Below are 14,321 nucleotides of genomic sequence, written 5' to 3'. Positions count from 1 at the left end.
GCCACCAGTGGCTTCAGCCAGATGAAAGCAAGAAGCGAATCCCAGGTTGTCTGCCAAGATCAGACAGAGATGTGATCACATAAAAAAGGGTAAAACTGAGAAAAAAAAAAAAAAGTGACCTTAAAATCACACTGATAAAAACAAGTTTCTTTGTTGGGTTAAAAAAAAAAAGGAAAAGGTAAACCAAAATAAAATGATCTTTAAAAATAATCTCTCTAATGTTGCCTTGTGTGGTCTGGTCCTTCATGGGTATGGTCTGTCAGTATCTAGAAGAAAAAGGAGGGGACAGTGAGGCTGTGGGTGCTGGGGACACACTCCCAGCTGCAGAAGGGTCCCCAAACCCCCCCTCCCCGCCATCCCAGAGCAAGGAGATGCCCCCAAGAGCACCCAGTGGGTAGGGAGACAGCGGCTCCCTGCCCCAGCTGGCACCGACCTGTAGTAATTGGGTTTAAAAGGCCCATTTTTGTTGAGTCCCAGGTATTTCGCCTGATCATCCGTCAGTTCCGTCAGGTGGGCGTCGAACGAAGGCAGATGCAAGCTGGCGACGTACTCATCTGGGAAGGGGGAGAGGAAAGAGGGGATCGGGGGGTGCACGTCCCCCACTATGCTGCCAGGGAGACGATGAGATGATGTACAGACTCATCATATGGCACGAAAAGGACCAGGGCACCACGATGGCAGTTCTTGGACTCACAGTCAGGTGTAGGCTACGGCAGAGCCTGGTGCTGAGCAGGGCTGGATGTGCACCAAAAAGGTGCAAGGATTGCATGAAAAAAACCTTGGAGCAGGAAGGCTGCAGGCTAAGGGATGCATGCCACGCCACAGAATATTAAAGAAAATAAAAAACCAACCTGCACATGTTTTAAAGTTGCTGCCTCTGAGGCTTCCCTGAGCTCATTCTCTCTCTAGGAGATTTTTCCAGCCCAGGTTTGAGTCTCTCCTTAAACCCAAAGCTGCTGGGGAGGGGGGATAAGTCCACCTGGGCTCCCTTCACTCACCCATCTTCTTCGGCAGCAGGTACACATCTTGTTTGTACCGACCCTCGGGAGCGTTGTACAGCTCAATCAGAGCCAGAGCCTGCAGAGATCACAGGGGACAGCGTGGGGACAGCCACCAAACCGAGCAGCACCAAACACCCGCAAAGGCACAAAGTTCTCAGCAGCGGGGACGAGGGTTCGGGAGCCTGAAGGAGGGGGGGGCAACCATTCCCAAAATGCCTTGAAAATGCTTCTACCCCAGGGTACATCCCTCTTTGGATCTCCAGGATCCCATTAATGCTGGGGGACAACCAGAGATACTGGGGACGAGACGCCACCCAGCTCGTCTGCAGCATCTGGGCTGAACCCCCCCCATGAAAACCAGGACGAGGATGGAGGAGAGGGGAGCAGCTCTAATTCTCTTAAACCATACAACTGCTGTGTCACACAGAAATGAAGGGATTGCTCGTTTGAAGCTGGCGGCATTGCTCCAAAAACCACAGCCACTCCTTCAGCAGAAATAAAACTGCAGCTCCCTCGAGTGCCGGGTCAGGCGCTGGGTCCAAAACACGGCCCCAGTCCCTGTGGGTTTGGACCGACAAGTGTGAGCACAAGGAAATCCCCCCCCCGTTAGTGCGGCAGCCCTTCCCCACCGTCATCCTCCTCCTCCATGTTTCCAGCCCAACGGGTTTCTTGCATCGCTCGCCTGCCGAGGGCCACGCCAGCCTGGGCTGCTCGCACAGCCAGCACCGACTGCGGCTTGCCGAGCGGAGCCAAATTCAATCATCGTTTTCTTTGGAAAGGCAGAGTGACAACAACCAGTGCGAGACACGAGCCGCGTCCGCCCAGCCGAGCTGGCACTGGTGCTGGGGAGTATTTTAACCACAACCTCCAGCTCCCCAAAACTCACCCCAGCGTGTTTTTAGTGATGTAGAAAACAAGAGCCCAAAGACAAAGCAAAGCCTTGCTTTGAGCTGAGCTGAAACCTGTGCTCGGGGAGCTCCCCAGTGGCTTCCAGCCCAGCAGGAGCTCTGCCCCTAAGCCTGGCTCATCTAAAAGCTCTCTCCCAGCCGTAACACCATCGTTAACGGCATCGCAGCCCAGAGGTGGTGGCTATGGTATTTCTGGCGCCGGTGCAATCCCGAGCACCCATCCAACTGTGTGCCCCCAGCTTCTTCCAAACCATCCCCGCCCCGAGGGGCTCGTGCGAAGCCCCAGAGCATCCCCCAGCCCGGCCCTGCAGCATACGGACCTGAGTGGTGGCTGTGATGGATAGAACGAAGGTGGGAACTGTGGAGCAGCTCAGGTTGAGAAGACGGCCCTAGGAGACAGCAGGAGGAGTTTGCAGAGAGCTGAACTCACCCCCAAACCCAAACCAAATTCTGTCTGCAGATAGGATTCACCTCTACCCCCTCCCCAGGGTAGGGGACAAGGGCCACCTTGTCACCAGAGCGTTCAAACTCTGCCTCAATTTCCACCCCAACCCTTAGAGCCTTGAGGTAGGGAGATGTTGTGGTCCCTAAAAAGAGCCAGTCCCTCCTCCTGCCCGGAGAGCTCAAGCAGGAAGAGAAGGTACTCAGATGGTTTGCTGCGTGGGATACCCTGCCAAAGCCAGAAAGCGTTTGGCTCATAGGGATGGATCCCGGCTCGAAAGAACGGAGCCAGATGGCACCTCTGGGGCTGCATGTGGTACACGATACCTCCCTCCCCTCTGCCTCAAGAAAAGGAAAATGCAAAAATTAAACAAATAAGGAAGCCCTTTCCTGAGTTCTGAACCTCCTCCGAGATAGGAAATGTCCCAGCACCTTTCCACCTGGTTAAATGGAATCCCAGGAGAGATGGGCGGGCTCTTCATCTGGGAGAGTAGTGACAGGATAAGGGGGGATGGTTTTAAGTTGAAAGAGGGGAGACTTAGATGAGATATTAGCAGGAAGTTCTTTCCTGTGCGGGGGGTGAGGCAGTGGCCCAGGTTGCCCAGAGAAGCTGTGGATGCCCCATCCCTGGAGGGGTTCAAGGCCAGGCTGGATGAGGCTTTGGGCAACCTGGGCTGGTGGGAGGTGTCCCTGCCCATGGCAGGGGGTGGAACTCGATCTCTAAGGTCCCTTCCAACCCAAACCATCCTGTGATTCTATGAAATCTCTGTTACAAACTCTGGCACGCAGCGATTTCCCGATAGAGACCCAAAGCAACCTCGTGGCACGGCTCTCAACACACCTCAGCCAGCAGCACCACCCGCTTCCCATCCGGCCAGATGACGTGGTCCACTTGGGAGCGGACCCGCTCCCAGGTCAGCTCCGGGGTGCGGAGGCTGGTCTGTAAGAGCAGGAGGAAGAGGCTGGAGTCACGGCAGGAGGACGGTGGGGTGGCCACAGCCATGGAGGCTGCAGGTAGACTCACCACATCGATCTCGGTGTTGGAGTGGCCCATGTTGCACACGATGCAGCTGTTCTTCATGCGATCCAGGTGTTCTCTGGTCACCACGTTCTTGTTTCCTGCAGAGAGGACACAGGTGAACCCAAGGCAGTGGAAATACAAACCCTCTGATTTCTCCTTCCCTGCACTTGGCTCAGAGAAACTCTGCTTGGGGGAACACCTGATGAACTTCTACCAGGATGAGAGCCCTTGTGGCTGTGACAGCAGAGAAACACATGCAATGAGTGCTGATCTTTGGTCCCATGAATTAACCAGGAGACCCCAAAATACCTCTGGGGACACGTGGCTGTGATGTCCTTCCTCCCTGGGGCTGAGGAGGACTGTGGTCAAACTAGGGGAGTAGGAGGAAACGCTCTTGCCAGAGCAGTTATTGCTTTCATAAAATGAGCAGCACACGGCAGCAAAGTGTCCTCCATCCCCAGCGCCCCCAGAGCCCCTGAGACCCCTGCTCGGGATCGTCTGCTCCTCCTCAGCCTGCTCCACAGCTCACCCCCGACCTCCTCCAGCCCTACCTGTGCAGGTGATGACGACATCCACCTGACGGATTACTTCGCTCAGCTTCACCACCCGAAATCCATCCATGCTGGCAAAAAAGGGGGAGAGGGACCACTATGAGGAGGAGAAGCTTGTTCCCTCTCTGCCCCTGCCCCGGAGGGATCTCGGTGCCGCATTCCGGCAGCAGCGCCGAACTCCTCCCATGGCACCCACGCTATCCTTCCACAGCCCTGCGGATGCCAGACGCACAAGGAAGGGCTGTGCAAAGGATGCCGCGTCAAACCTGCTCTCACAAAATGTTGGAGGAGCTGGGGGATGTGTGGAGCATGCAGCCAGCCCTGCACGAACCTCGAGCAGCCTTCCCAAGCCAGCTGGTGTGGGTGCCTACTGCCTGGTACCCCCACAGCCCCAAAACCCACCCCAGCCCTTCTCCATCACACCCCAACAAGATGCATTTAATCCAAAACGAGCCACAGATCTTCCTGGCTCTGTTTCAGGGTTTAAAAGAGGACAGAGCACAGAGGAAGAGAGGGTCCCAAGCAGCACATAATATCTTACCAAGCTTGGAGCGCACAGATGGGGTCGATCTCTGTGACATAGACGATGGCTCCCAGGGCTTTCAGAGCAGCGCAGCATCCCTTGCCGACCTGCCAAGGCAAAGCGTCAGCATTAAACTGAACATGGAACATGCCAAGCACTACAATCCCTTCCCTAAGGCACATCCCAGCCTGGGAGATGCTCATCCCAGTCGCCTGCCCCATGCCAGGAGCAGCTCAGCGATGTATCCGGCAAGTGGCACTTCTGCCACAAGCCCAGGTCCCCCTCCTGAGGCCACCAGCCCTCCAGCACAGCCACCAGCTGGCAGGAGCTTTCCCAAAGCAACCCCCTGCATTGCAGGAGCCCTCCGCAGCAATCCTCCAAGAGGAGATTAAAGCCAGTCTGGATGAGCACGCACTTCCCCCTCTTGCCTTTAAACCAAAGGGTTTCTTTGGCGTTCAGAGCTGTCCTGTGCTGATCGGGGGACAGATCCATCACCCCACGCTCCCCGCGGCAGCATGGGGGAGAGCAGAGCTCCTGTAACAGCATCTCTGGCTCTGTCCCTTTCCTCACTACAAAATTAAACTGACGTCTGCTACAGAGACACCCTCGCTTATCACCCAGCTCTGACCTCAGGTCTACTGAAAACAGTCAGGCAGGGCAAACTGGGACTCCAGTCCCCATCCAAAGGGGAAACCAGTGAGGCTGGAAGGACTCCCTTGTTTTGAAGAAGTCCAGTAAAACTCAGGACAGGCTCGAGACCACAACTCCCAGCACAACTCACGGCTGGAGATTCAGACACCAGCCTGGAGCGCCTGGGCGAGAGCCAGCACAGCCTCTTGGTCGAGCAGAGCTGGGCTCCACTGGTGTCTAAATAAATTAGTAAGAGTGCTCCTGCTGGGAAGAGCATTCGCAGCTACTGCCAGGCCCTTCGCAGTGCAGGAAGATAAACACCCACGCAGCCAGCGCACAGATGGAGGGAAGGTGTCACCTCCCGGCTCCGTGCTCTTCCAGGGCAGAATCATTTACGAGTTCGTGATACGATTCCCCCTCTGCCAGAACATTATCCAGCAGCGAGATGCAGCCTGCCCCTCCGCCTCCTCTGTCACAGGCTCGGTGACAGCCGGGCTGGCTGCTGAACTCGGTCCAGGGACAGCAGATGGGAGCACCCATGGGTAGTGATAATTCAGGCCAGCGTTCCCAGCAAACTGTCATATTCGCAGCCCAGCTAATCTGCAGGCAAACTGGGAAATCTGCTGCTTGTTCTCCAGCCTCCCAGCAGGTTCTAGCAACCTAATTGCTCAGCAGGTTTGATCTGCTCCTAGATCAAGGGCACGTGGTCTTTGCGCAAGGAAGAAGCAGGGTGCTGAGTTCAGGGGAAGGGTGGCTCGGGGCGGGGGGAGGCTGACTCACAGCTCCACCGACTGCTGCTTGCGAAACTCACCTCCCCATAACCACAAACCACCACTTGCTTCCCTCCAAACATCACATCCGTGGTCCTCTTCAGGCTGGGGGACAGAGAGAGACCTGTGTTGGGATTAGTCAGGCGCACACCGCTGATGGCACGGGGCTGCGCTCTGCTGCTAGAGCCCCCAAAACCCCATCCTGCAAACACACAGCGAGGGCGAAGCAGCAAAGGGCCCGATCTCCGCTCGAGAGGAGCCAGAGCCAAACCCACTGGCACGAGGGTGACAGCGGGGATGGGGAGAAGGGTTGGACTCACCCGTCCAGGATGGATTCCCGGCAGCAATACAGGTTGTCAAACTTCTGTTTGGTGACAGAGTCATTCACATTCATGGCTGGGACACAGAGCTTCCCGGCCTTGGAGAGCTGGTACAGCCTGGAAGAGGAGAGAGGCAGGTCAGAGCAGAGAACAGCAACCTGATAACAGATCTCCAGATCCAGCTTCCCAAACCTCCTACCTGTGCACGCCGGTCACGCTCTCCTCCACGATCCCTCGGATCTTCTTGAATATGTTGGGGTATTTTTTATAAACCCAATGGGTCAGGTCCCCACCGTCATCCAGGATCTAGAGAAAAAGCAAGGAAGAACATGGAGCAGTCAGGCTTTCCACTGGGAAAAGCACTCGCTGGGCACAGGACAGGGAAAAAAACAGCTGGAGAGCATCTTCAGGCACTGACGGAGGGCTGTTTGGGCAGGGGGCTGGGGACCAGGACTCCTGTGTTCCCCTAGTTGCTAGTAATTCGGGGTCTCCTCTGAAACCCAGAGGATTTCTTACCCCCCCGCACGGAGCTGATGGATCCTACCAGGGTTTTCTGGCCCTGCTATTGCTCTGCAGCCTGGCAACGTGACCGCAGGGGCAGCACTAACTAAACAGCCTGAGATCAGAAAGACGCCACAACATTCACACCCCTGAAAGCAAACAGTCGAGAGGAAAGGCTGCGGGTGCTGTCACGGCCCGCTGACACATGCTGTCACATCGTTAGTGATCACAGACCATGCAGCAAGGCGGTGAGAGGTGTCACCTGCTTCAGCAAGGGACAGGTCCCCTGCAGAGACCCCTTTCTCTTTGGGAGAGGGCAGATGGGATCTGTGTCGAGAGAGGAACAGATGGGGCAGCTCCCATAGGGATGATTCTGGGGGGAAAGAGGTCTCGTGGTTTCTCGACTAGTGGCAGCTCTGGTGGGAGATGCTCCCACGCCACCAGGCTGCACCACCTCAGGACTCAGCCTCTGCAGCTCCCACAGCCCCCATGGTTGTCCCCAACCCAGCTCCGGCTGCTGTTCTCCCAGGACCCCCACTTTAACAGGGGTTCAGAGGCCTTTGCAAAACCAGCCGGTGCCCAGGCAGCACCCGCAGGCTCCCAGGAACAGCCCCAGGGAGCAAAGGGTGAGGAGCATCCAGCAACCACTCCCCGGAGGAAGAGGAAGGGCTGGAAGAAGGCTCATTACCATGTTGGCCTGCCAGCCATCTATGTTAACACAGCGATCAATGCACCACCAGAAGTCATCCTCCGACTCCCCCTTCCAGGCAAACACGGCAACACCTAGAAGAAGAGGAGCATCCTTGGCATCTGCCGAGTTCAGCAGAGCTCTCTCCTGCTTGGCCAGCTCCACAAATCCACGGACAGGAGGGCCCAGGGGCCACGCAGAGATCAAACCACAGCCCACAACAGGATCAGAACTATTTATCCCTCCCTAAAAGATATTTGGTCTACACCATTCCTCAAATGGGACGAGGCTGCAGAGTCAGGAGGAGCTGGCAGGGCTCTGCGTCCCTGGGCTCTGCTGTACTCACCAGCTTCTGCCAAGGCAGCCGCCACTTCGTTCTGGGTGGAATAGATGTTACAGGCAGACCAGCGGCACTGTGCTCCCAGCGCACACAGCGTCTCAATCAGCACCTGCGAGACAACGGGGTGAGCGGCAGGCAGCAGTGATGGGCACAAGCATGCCAGTGCAGAGCCCCGAGCACAGCCTTGTGCAACATGCAGCCAGGAACCGATTGGAGATGGGCTCCGGGAAACGCTGCCCTGGGGAAATGCGGGCAGCAGAGCCTTGCCAAGATGTTTCCAGAAAAGTGAAGGTGCCTCCTCCAATTCCCCAGAGGCTGGGAAACTAAAGAGATTTTTTTCCCTGGGGTAAAATGCATCTGTCCCCCTCCGGACCGAGCACAGCCTTGTGCAACATGCAGCCAGGAACCGATTGGAGATGGGCTCCGGGAAACGCTGCCCTGGGGAAATGCGGGCAGCAGAGCCTTGCCAAGATGTTTCCAGAAAAGTGAAGGTGCCTCCTCCAATTCCCCAGAGGCTGGGAAACTAAAGAGATTTTTTTCCCTGGGGTAAAATGCATCTGTCCCCCTCCGGACACCCCAAGCAGGCAGGCACTCACCGCGGTCTGTGCTGTAATGTGGGTGCAGCCCACGATTTTAGCTCCAGCCAAAGGCTTCTCCCCTTGAGCTCGTTTCCTGAGCGAGATCAGAGCAGACATGTCTGTAAAAGGAACAGAGAGGGTTTAACGATGGCTCAGACTGGAGAGGCCCCTCCTGCCAGACCTGCTCTCCCTTTCTGGGGTCTCACAGGCTACATCCAGACCCACAGTTTGTGCTACAGTTGTCACACAACCGAGGAGAAAACCCCTCATCCCTGGCCTGCCAGGTAGGTCCAAAATGGGATCGAAGCATCAGTGTCATCTGTCACTTGATAAAGCCACTCAGGACCCAGTGTTCCTCCGACCATGGAACAGGAGAGGTCTGGGACAGGCACTGCCCAAGGAAAGCATCTGAGGTGGCCCAGCTAAGGACAGCCACCAGCCCTGCAGCAGAACAGCATCAAGGAGAAGCACCTAAAGAAGATGAAAACAGCGCTTCCACATCCCAGAAGAGCTGCTCGGAATGCGCCTGGATTATCTTCCCCTTCTACAGCTTTGGCAGAGTGTGTCTAAAACAATCCCAAAAGCAAAGTTACCCAATCACCCCCCTGGAAATGGCAACTCAAGCTTCCCGCAAGCCCCAGGGGAAGGGGCTGGGACTGGCAGTTCTCGTGCCTCCGAAGGCGTTTGCAAGATTCTTGCCCATTGAGGTTTCTCATCCAAAGCCACCAGAACATTAAACCCTGCAAGAGCTCTGTTGCTGTTAGAAAATGGATGCCACGCATCGCTAACATCCCCTGTGGCCTCCAGCTCTTCCCCAAATAATCTGCTGATCCGAGGGCAAAAGCCAGAGCACCCAAGGCTGTAGCACAAGGTGTGGGAATTGTCACGGCTCAGCTCCGGCTCTCCGGAGAGCACAGCACCACGAACCCCACGCTCCGCTTTTACCTTGTTCAGCGATCTCGATCTCCCGGCGCCCGAACTCCGCCTGCTTGATGTTCTTCACACAGAAATTGCTGCTGCCTTTGGAGTTGGTTTGTTGCTTCTCCCGAGGGGACACCTCGTCGTCAGAGCTGTCTGTGTAGGAGGCAGCTAAAGCCAGGAGAGGAATGCCTGTTACCCCATTTCTGCTCCGTTTCGCTTCCCAGCTTCCACACACACACACATACTCATGGCTCAAAACACAAGTCTCGTAAGGAAAGCCAAAGTCCAGGAGGAATTTTGCACTCCTGCTCCCTGAAACAACCCAGAATTAACTGGGAATCAACGCCTGAGCTTCAGGACACCCCAGAATTATCCCCCCCGCCCCCGCATCCAAGTACAACACAGCAGCACAGAGCATCCGTTGGATTTGGGAAAGGACCACACACGGACAAGGAGCCTGGCACCTACCGGAGCTGTAGCTGTCGGTGGAAGACTGCGAGATAGAGCGGGACAGGGAGCGACGGCCCGTCTTGGTTGGGAACTTGGTGAACTCCTGCATGTCATCTGCAAACTGGATTTGCTGAGAAGTGCAAAGGAAGAGAAGTGCTAAATCAGAAGGTGCTCCTTACGGCACGGCATTTTTCCAGGTTATACAGGTCCGTGGCTCCATTCAGGCTGCCTTAACTGCTGAAGTCGCATCATCAAACGCATCGAGGAACAGATCTGTGGCTACGGATGCCCAAAATTAAACCCCCTCCTCTGCCTGATCATCCCTGTACCCAGGAGGCTAAAGCAGATTTGACACTAAACACCCAAAGACAAAAGGAGCACCCAGCGAGGCTCGAAACATCCTTTTTAACCCGTCTCTGGCTCCCCGAGGCTCCTCCAAGAACGTCAGCACGCTTGTAAAACACAAACACCGTGCAGCCCTCCAGACAAGCCCCTGCCCCAACCAACCCCAACAGATTTCTGCCCAAAAGTCCAGCAGCAAGAAAGCTGGGGTGGTCCCAGGAGAAATTCTGATCCCTGGTGCTTCCAAAGCTCTTCCCCAGGAGCAGAGCATCCCGCAGGTTAAAAACACAGCACATCCTTCCAAAACCGCCGCTAAAAAGAGGGGAAAAAAAACCTCAGCAAGAGAGAACATTTCAACAAAAGCAGTTGACATTGCATTGGCTTTCGGTCTCCTCTGCATTACAGATGTTTCCATTGTAAGAGAAGCCCTGAAACAGCCACCCCTCCTTCCCCGCTCGGCCAGAGGCAACTCAAGGCTCCGGCACCTACCACCAGCCCATCAAACACAAATGTTTTGGGGCAAAAGAAGGGGAAAAATAGCCCCAAACTGCTCAGCTGCTGCACTCATCCCATGTGAAAACCCAGCAAAAAGCATTATTGCTGCTTCTGCAAAGGAAAGATGACGGAGATGAAAAGGCATTAGGAAAAGCGCCAGGAACCCTGCCTGATGTCCCCCTCTCCGGCACGCTGCCACGCAGGGGACCCCAACAAAGAGCCCTGGGGCTGCCTCTTCCCTCTGATCGCGTCGCTGTAGGATTTAATTTTGCCACTTAAGAGGGATGAGACATGATGGCAGGCAGTGGGATTAACAAAGCATCCCCGCAGACCCAGGAGACCTCGAGAAGGGGCCTGAAGAAATCAAGATGATGGAAAGAGACAGGCTGCGGTGGCCTCAAGGAGGGGGTTTCCATGCCACAAGCATCCCAAAAGCTCCTCGAAAGCTTTGATGTGGGAAACAGCCTGCAAGGGGAGAAGAATTAAACTTTTTAGTTGAGATGATCCATCCCCGAAAGGAGGAATCTGCATGGCGCGGGGCTGGGGTGTCTGCAGCGTTTATACAGATATTTGTGACGGAAAACGGAGCCGCAGATCCTGGAGGAACCCAGTTGCTGGGCTGAAAGTAGCGTTGGTGTTCTGCTCAGGAGGGGAAACGGGGACGTGAAACCCACTGCTCAGCCCAAGGGAGAAGACGTGGGGTGATGTGGGGCGATTCCAGCATCCCCTCCAGGAACAGACTAGGACCAGATCGAGGTGCATCATCACACCCAGGCAAGCATCCCCGGCATTTCTGTGGGTGCTGCTGCTGCTAGAAGGTTTTAGCCAGCTCCTCCATCCTGGATACCTTACAGCCTGGTATCTGCTCCTCAGACCAGACTTCCCAGGCAATTCTGATGCAAATTGCATGAATTTGCATTAGTGGAAGGAACGGGAATGCTAAATGAATTCTGCACCTTTGGTTCTGCAACTGTTTCAGGTCGTTTGCTGGAGTGGGGGGAACCAGAGGGGATCACAACCTCCAGCACCGAGAGATAAGAGGTGCAGGAGCATTTCTAGCGAGCAGCAGCAGGCAGGTAGCAGCGGTGTCCTCGGGGCGCGGAGCCAGAGCTGGCAGGCAGAGCAGTTTCCCAACCAAGGAATGATATTGTTGGAATTTGTTCAAGGTCTGTTGCTTGGATCAATCTTCCCCGGACAGCCTGAGAAAGGTTTGTGTGCCACCTCTGTGCTGGTTTATTGCTCACGGGTATATCCAGAGGGGTGGGGAAAAAAAAGATCAGCAATTTCAGAACAGCAAGATTTGCACCCTTTCACACCCACCTCTTCTTCCTCTGGCAACTCATCAAACCAGAGGGTGTAAATATGCTCCATAAAACCGCTGCTGGCATTAAAACTGCTTTAAGTGTTAGCTGACAAATTTTCTCCATCTCAGGGAAAGGTTTCCAGGGAAGAGGTGAACCCCGGAGGGAAAAAAAGATAACTCAGGCTTCACTGCTCCGGCCCTGGGCGCAGAGGGCTGTCTGTCCTTCCTCCCAGCTTCCAGGACACGGGAACGAGATGCCAGGGCACTTCCCTGCTCCGAAACGTGCCACCTGGATGGTCTGGTGGAGCAGAGCTTGTTTGGGATGCGATGGGAAGGAGAAGGAGGGGAGGGAGGTTTTCCACCCGGTATCTACAAGACACCATCCCCCCTTTTGGGGGCCCAGCCACGGGTGTCGAGCCAGCTCCAAAGCACGGTCCCGCTTTTTAGGAGAAACAGCAGTTCTAGAAATGTGGGGTTTGAATCCAAAGGGGGGGGAAAAAAAAAAAAATCACCGCTAAAGAAACCAAGTGCTGAATTAACCACGGTAATCCCCGCCGTGGCTTTACCAGAGCTCATCTGAACTCTGCAGCTTAGCGAGATCTGCCCTGTCTAAAATTATCATCAAACATGGAAAGCAGCTTCCGAATCGCACAAACCGTTCACACATCAAACCCCCTCCGAGCCCGGCAAATTAACGCGGCGTCCGGCAACCAGCCGAGAGGAAGATGAGGGAGGACGGCGGGTGCCGCGGGCAGGCCCCGAGCCGACGGCAGACGTATGTGACCGACGGCCGCGTTACCTTCCACGTGCCGGGCTCTCTAGCTGCATTAAGGCAACGGAGAAAATCTCGTAATCCCTCGGCTTGTCATGGGAATTTGAATGAACGGCATCCCTGGCCGGGGGCTGTGGATGAGGCAGCTGATGGAAGCAAGAGGGGTCCGGGATCGGGATTGTCCGGCTGCAGAGAGCAGGATTGTGAATCCCATCCCAAACTTCATCCTGCTGGAAGCGGCTTTTCCAGCTGGTTGGAGCACAAGGGTTTAAGAGCAAGGAAAAATGTTTTTTCATCCTAGCAATTTGTGACCAAGGAGGCAAAACAACACAGCACCAATTTCTCTACAGAAAAATCAAACCTGGGGTGTTTCCTGGCATCGCAACCTCCCCCTTAGAGGACAAAACAAAGCCAGGGTCCTGACGGAGCCCTGTGCCAAAGGAGCAGCTCCTTGCTTGGTAACAGCAGGGGGATTTTTATTTTTTTTGGGAGATGCCCCATAGGAAAACACCAGGATGTGACATCTCCTGCCAAGTTTTCGCAAAGCGACGCGGAATGCCACCCGCTCCCACTCACACCTTGCCAAGCCAGAAGTACATTTTCTCCCCTTGCGAAACCTGCCGCCACCGTGCCCGTTCCCACGCGGATCCGACTCCGTACAGCTCAAACCACCCCTCCAGCCGCTGCGGCTGGCAGGGCAGGAGGTGCGGGAACATCATCCTTGCTGATTCAGCACCGCACCCCAAAAAGGGGCAAACGAGGTGCCCAGGACCCCCAGCCAAGGCAAACACTGGCCACTTTGCTTGCCTGCGCTGCCTGGTGTGTCCCAAAACCATAGTGAAGCTAAAAAATCAGCTCCAACTGACTTCAGCTTCCTTACGAGGTACCTGCCCACACGTGGGCACGTTGGCCAGACAGTCCTGAGCCCAGCAGCCCACGCTCCCCAGCACATCCAGCTCCGTTTGTTTAATTATTACAACATCGGAAGGGCAAACAGATTCCAGATCTGGACTGCCACCATCTGAAGGAACTGGCAGCTCGTGACTGCTGGGTGTGCCATCCTCAACAGTTCGTCCTGTGGGTTTTTTCCCCAGCAAACAGCCTAGAGAGCAGCTTTTGGAGCTTACCGAGGATGAGAAGTTCCCTCCTCCCGCCTCCGAGCTGCAGAGGGCTTTGTAAATCCAGCTGGATTTACCTCGGGCACAGCTGAGCCAGGCACGTCCCCTTCACATCAGACAACCCCGCTTTTCATTTTCAAACTCTTTCCATCCCCAGAACAGCTCCAGAGAGGGATGCTCACTCCTTCAGGGTGCTACGCATCCCCAACTGCATCCCGCACAGCCTCGGGGGACAGTGGCGGAGCAGGTTGTGGAAAGAGGAGGAGGAAAAGGAGGAGGAGGACTTGGAAAGCATCCACCAACTCACAGCCATCCCCGGGGCCGCACGCTGACCCCGTTCACCGAGGCGCAGGCTCCACAGGGGAAAGGACACGTGCCGGGGAGCAGATCCAGGCTCCCACCTTACCACCACCAGGTTTGCCTTAGAAACCTTTTTTTTTTTTAATTATTATTTTTCATTAGGGACAATGTGAGTGATGGCACATCCACGGGGGTGGAAAGAAAGCGCCCTTACAGCCACTTGTCCTGGAGTAACAGGGTGGGGGGGACCAGAGCAGGCTCTGCACCTCACCCAAGAGGAGAAGGAAGCAGTGAACCACTTAAAACCCTCCAGCCTCCCAAGATTCCTCCGTCACGTCTGTGGACGTG

The 14,321-nt window shown here is 55.4% G+C and overlaps 1 protein-coding gene across 1 annotated transcript; it reads right to left on the bottom strand.

The window, feature by feature from the left end:
• Window positions 1–215: 215 nt before the first annotated feature.
• AHCYL1 (adenosylhomocysteinase-like 1) lies at window positions 216–9,788 on the bottom strand. Its single transcript, XM_010076418.1, has 16 exons — window positions 9,662–9,788; window positions 9,218–9,361; window positions 8,291–8,391; window positions 7,701–7,803; window positions 7,355–7,449; window positions 6,365–6,471; window positions 6,166–6,282; window positions 5,887–5,950; window positions 4,464–4,552; window positions 3,923–3,993; window positions 3,375–3,469; window positions 3,192–3,290; window positions 2,230–2,298; window positions 999–1,077; window positions 434–554; window positions 216–266 (listed from the first exon to the last, which is right to left on the bottom strand). Exons 1-16 carry the CDS (start codon window positions 9,750–9,752, stop codon window positions 260–262), a joined length of 1,452 nt encoding a protein of 483 aa, XP_010074720.1. The 5' UTR covers window positions 9,753–9,788; the 3' UTR covers window positions 216–259.
• Window positions 9,789–14,321: the final 4,533 nt, after the last annotated feature.

The sequence above is a fragment of the Pterocles gutturalis genome, unplaced genomic scaffold, assembly GCF_000699245.1.
Source record: "Pterocles gutturalis isolate BGI_N339 unplaced genomic scaffold, ASM69924v1 scaffold29328, whole genome shotgun sequence".
In the NCBI taxonomy this organism is placed as follows: domain Eukaryota; kingdom Metazoa; phylum Chordata; class Aves; order Pterocliformes; family Pteroclidae; genus Pterocles; species Pterocles gutturalis.
This window is presented reverse-complemented; position numbering and strand designations above follow the sequence as displayed.

Coding starts and splice junctions, on each gene's coding strand:
- AHCYL1 (XM_010076418.1), bottom strand. CDS start 9,752: ATGCAGGAGTTCACCAAGTTCCCAACCAAGACGGGCCGTCGCTCCCTG. Junction 7,450..7,700: donor GGCTGCCTTGGCAGAAGCTG/GTGAGTACAGCA, acceptor CTCTTCTTCTAG/GTGTTGCCGTGTTTGCCTGG. Junction 2,299..3,191: donor GGGTGGTGCTGCTGGCTGAG/GTGTGTTGAGAG, acceptor GCTGTCTCCTAG/GGCCGTCTTCTCAACCTGAG.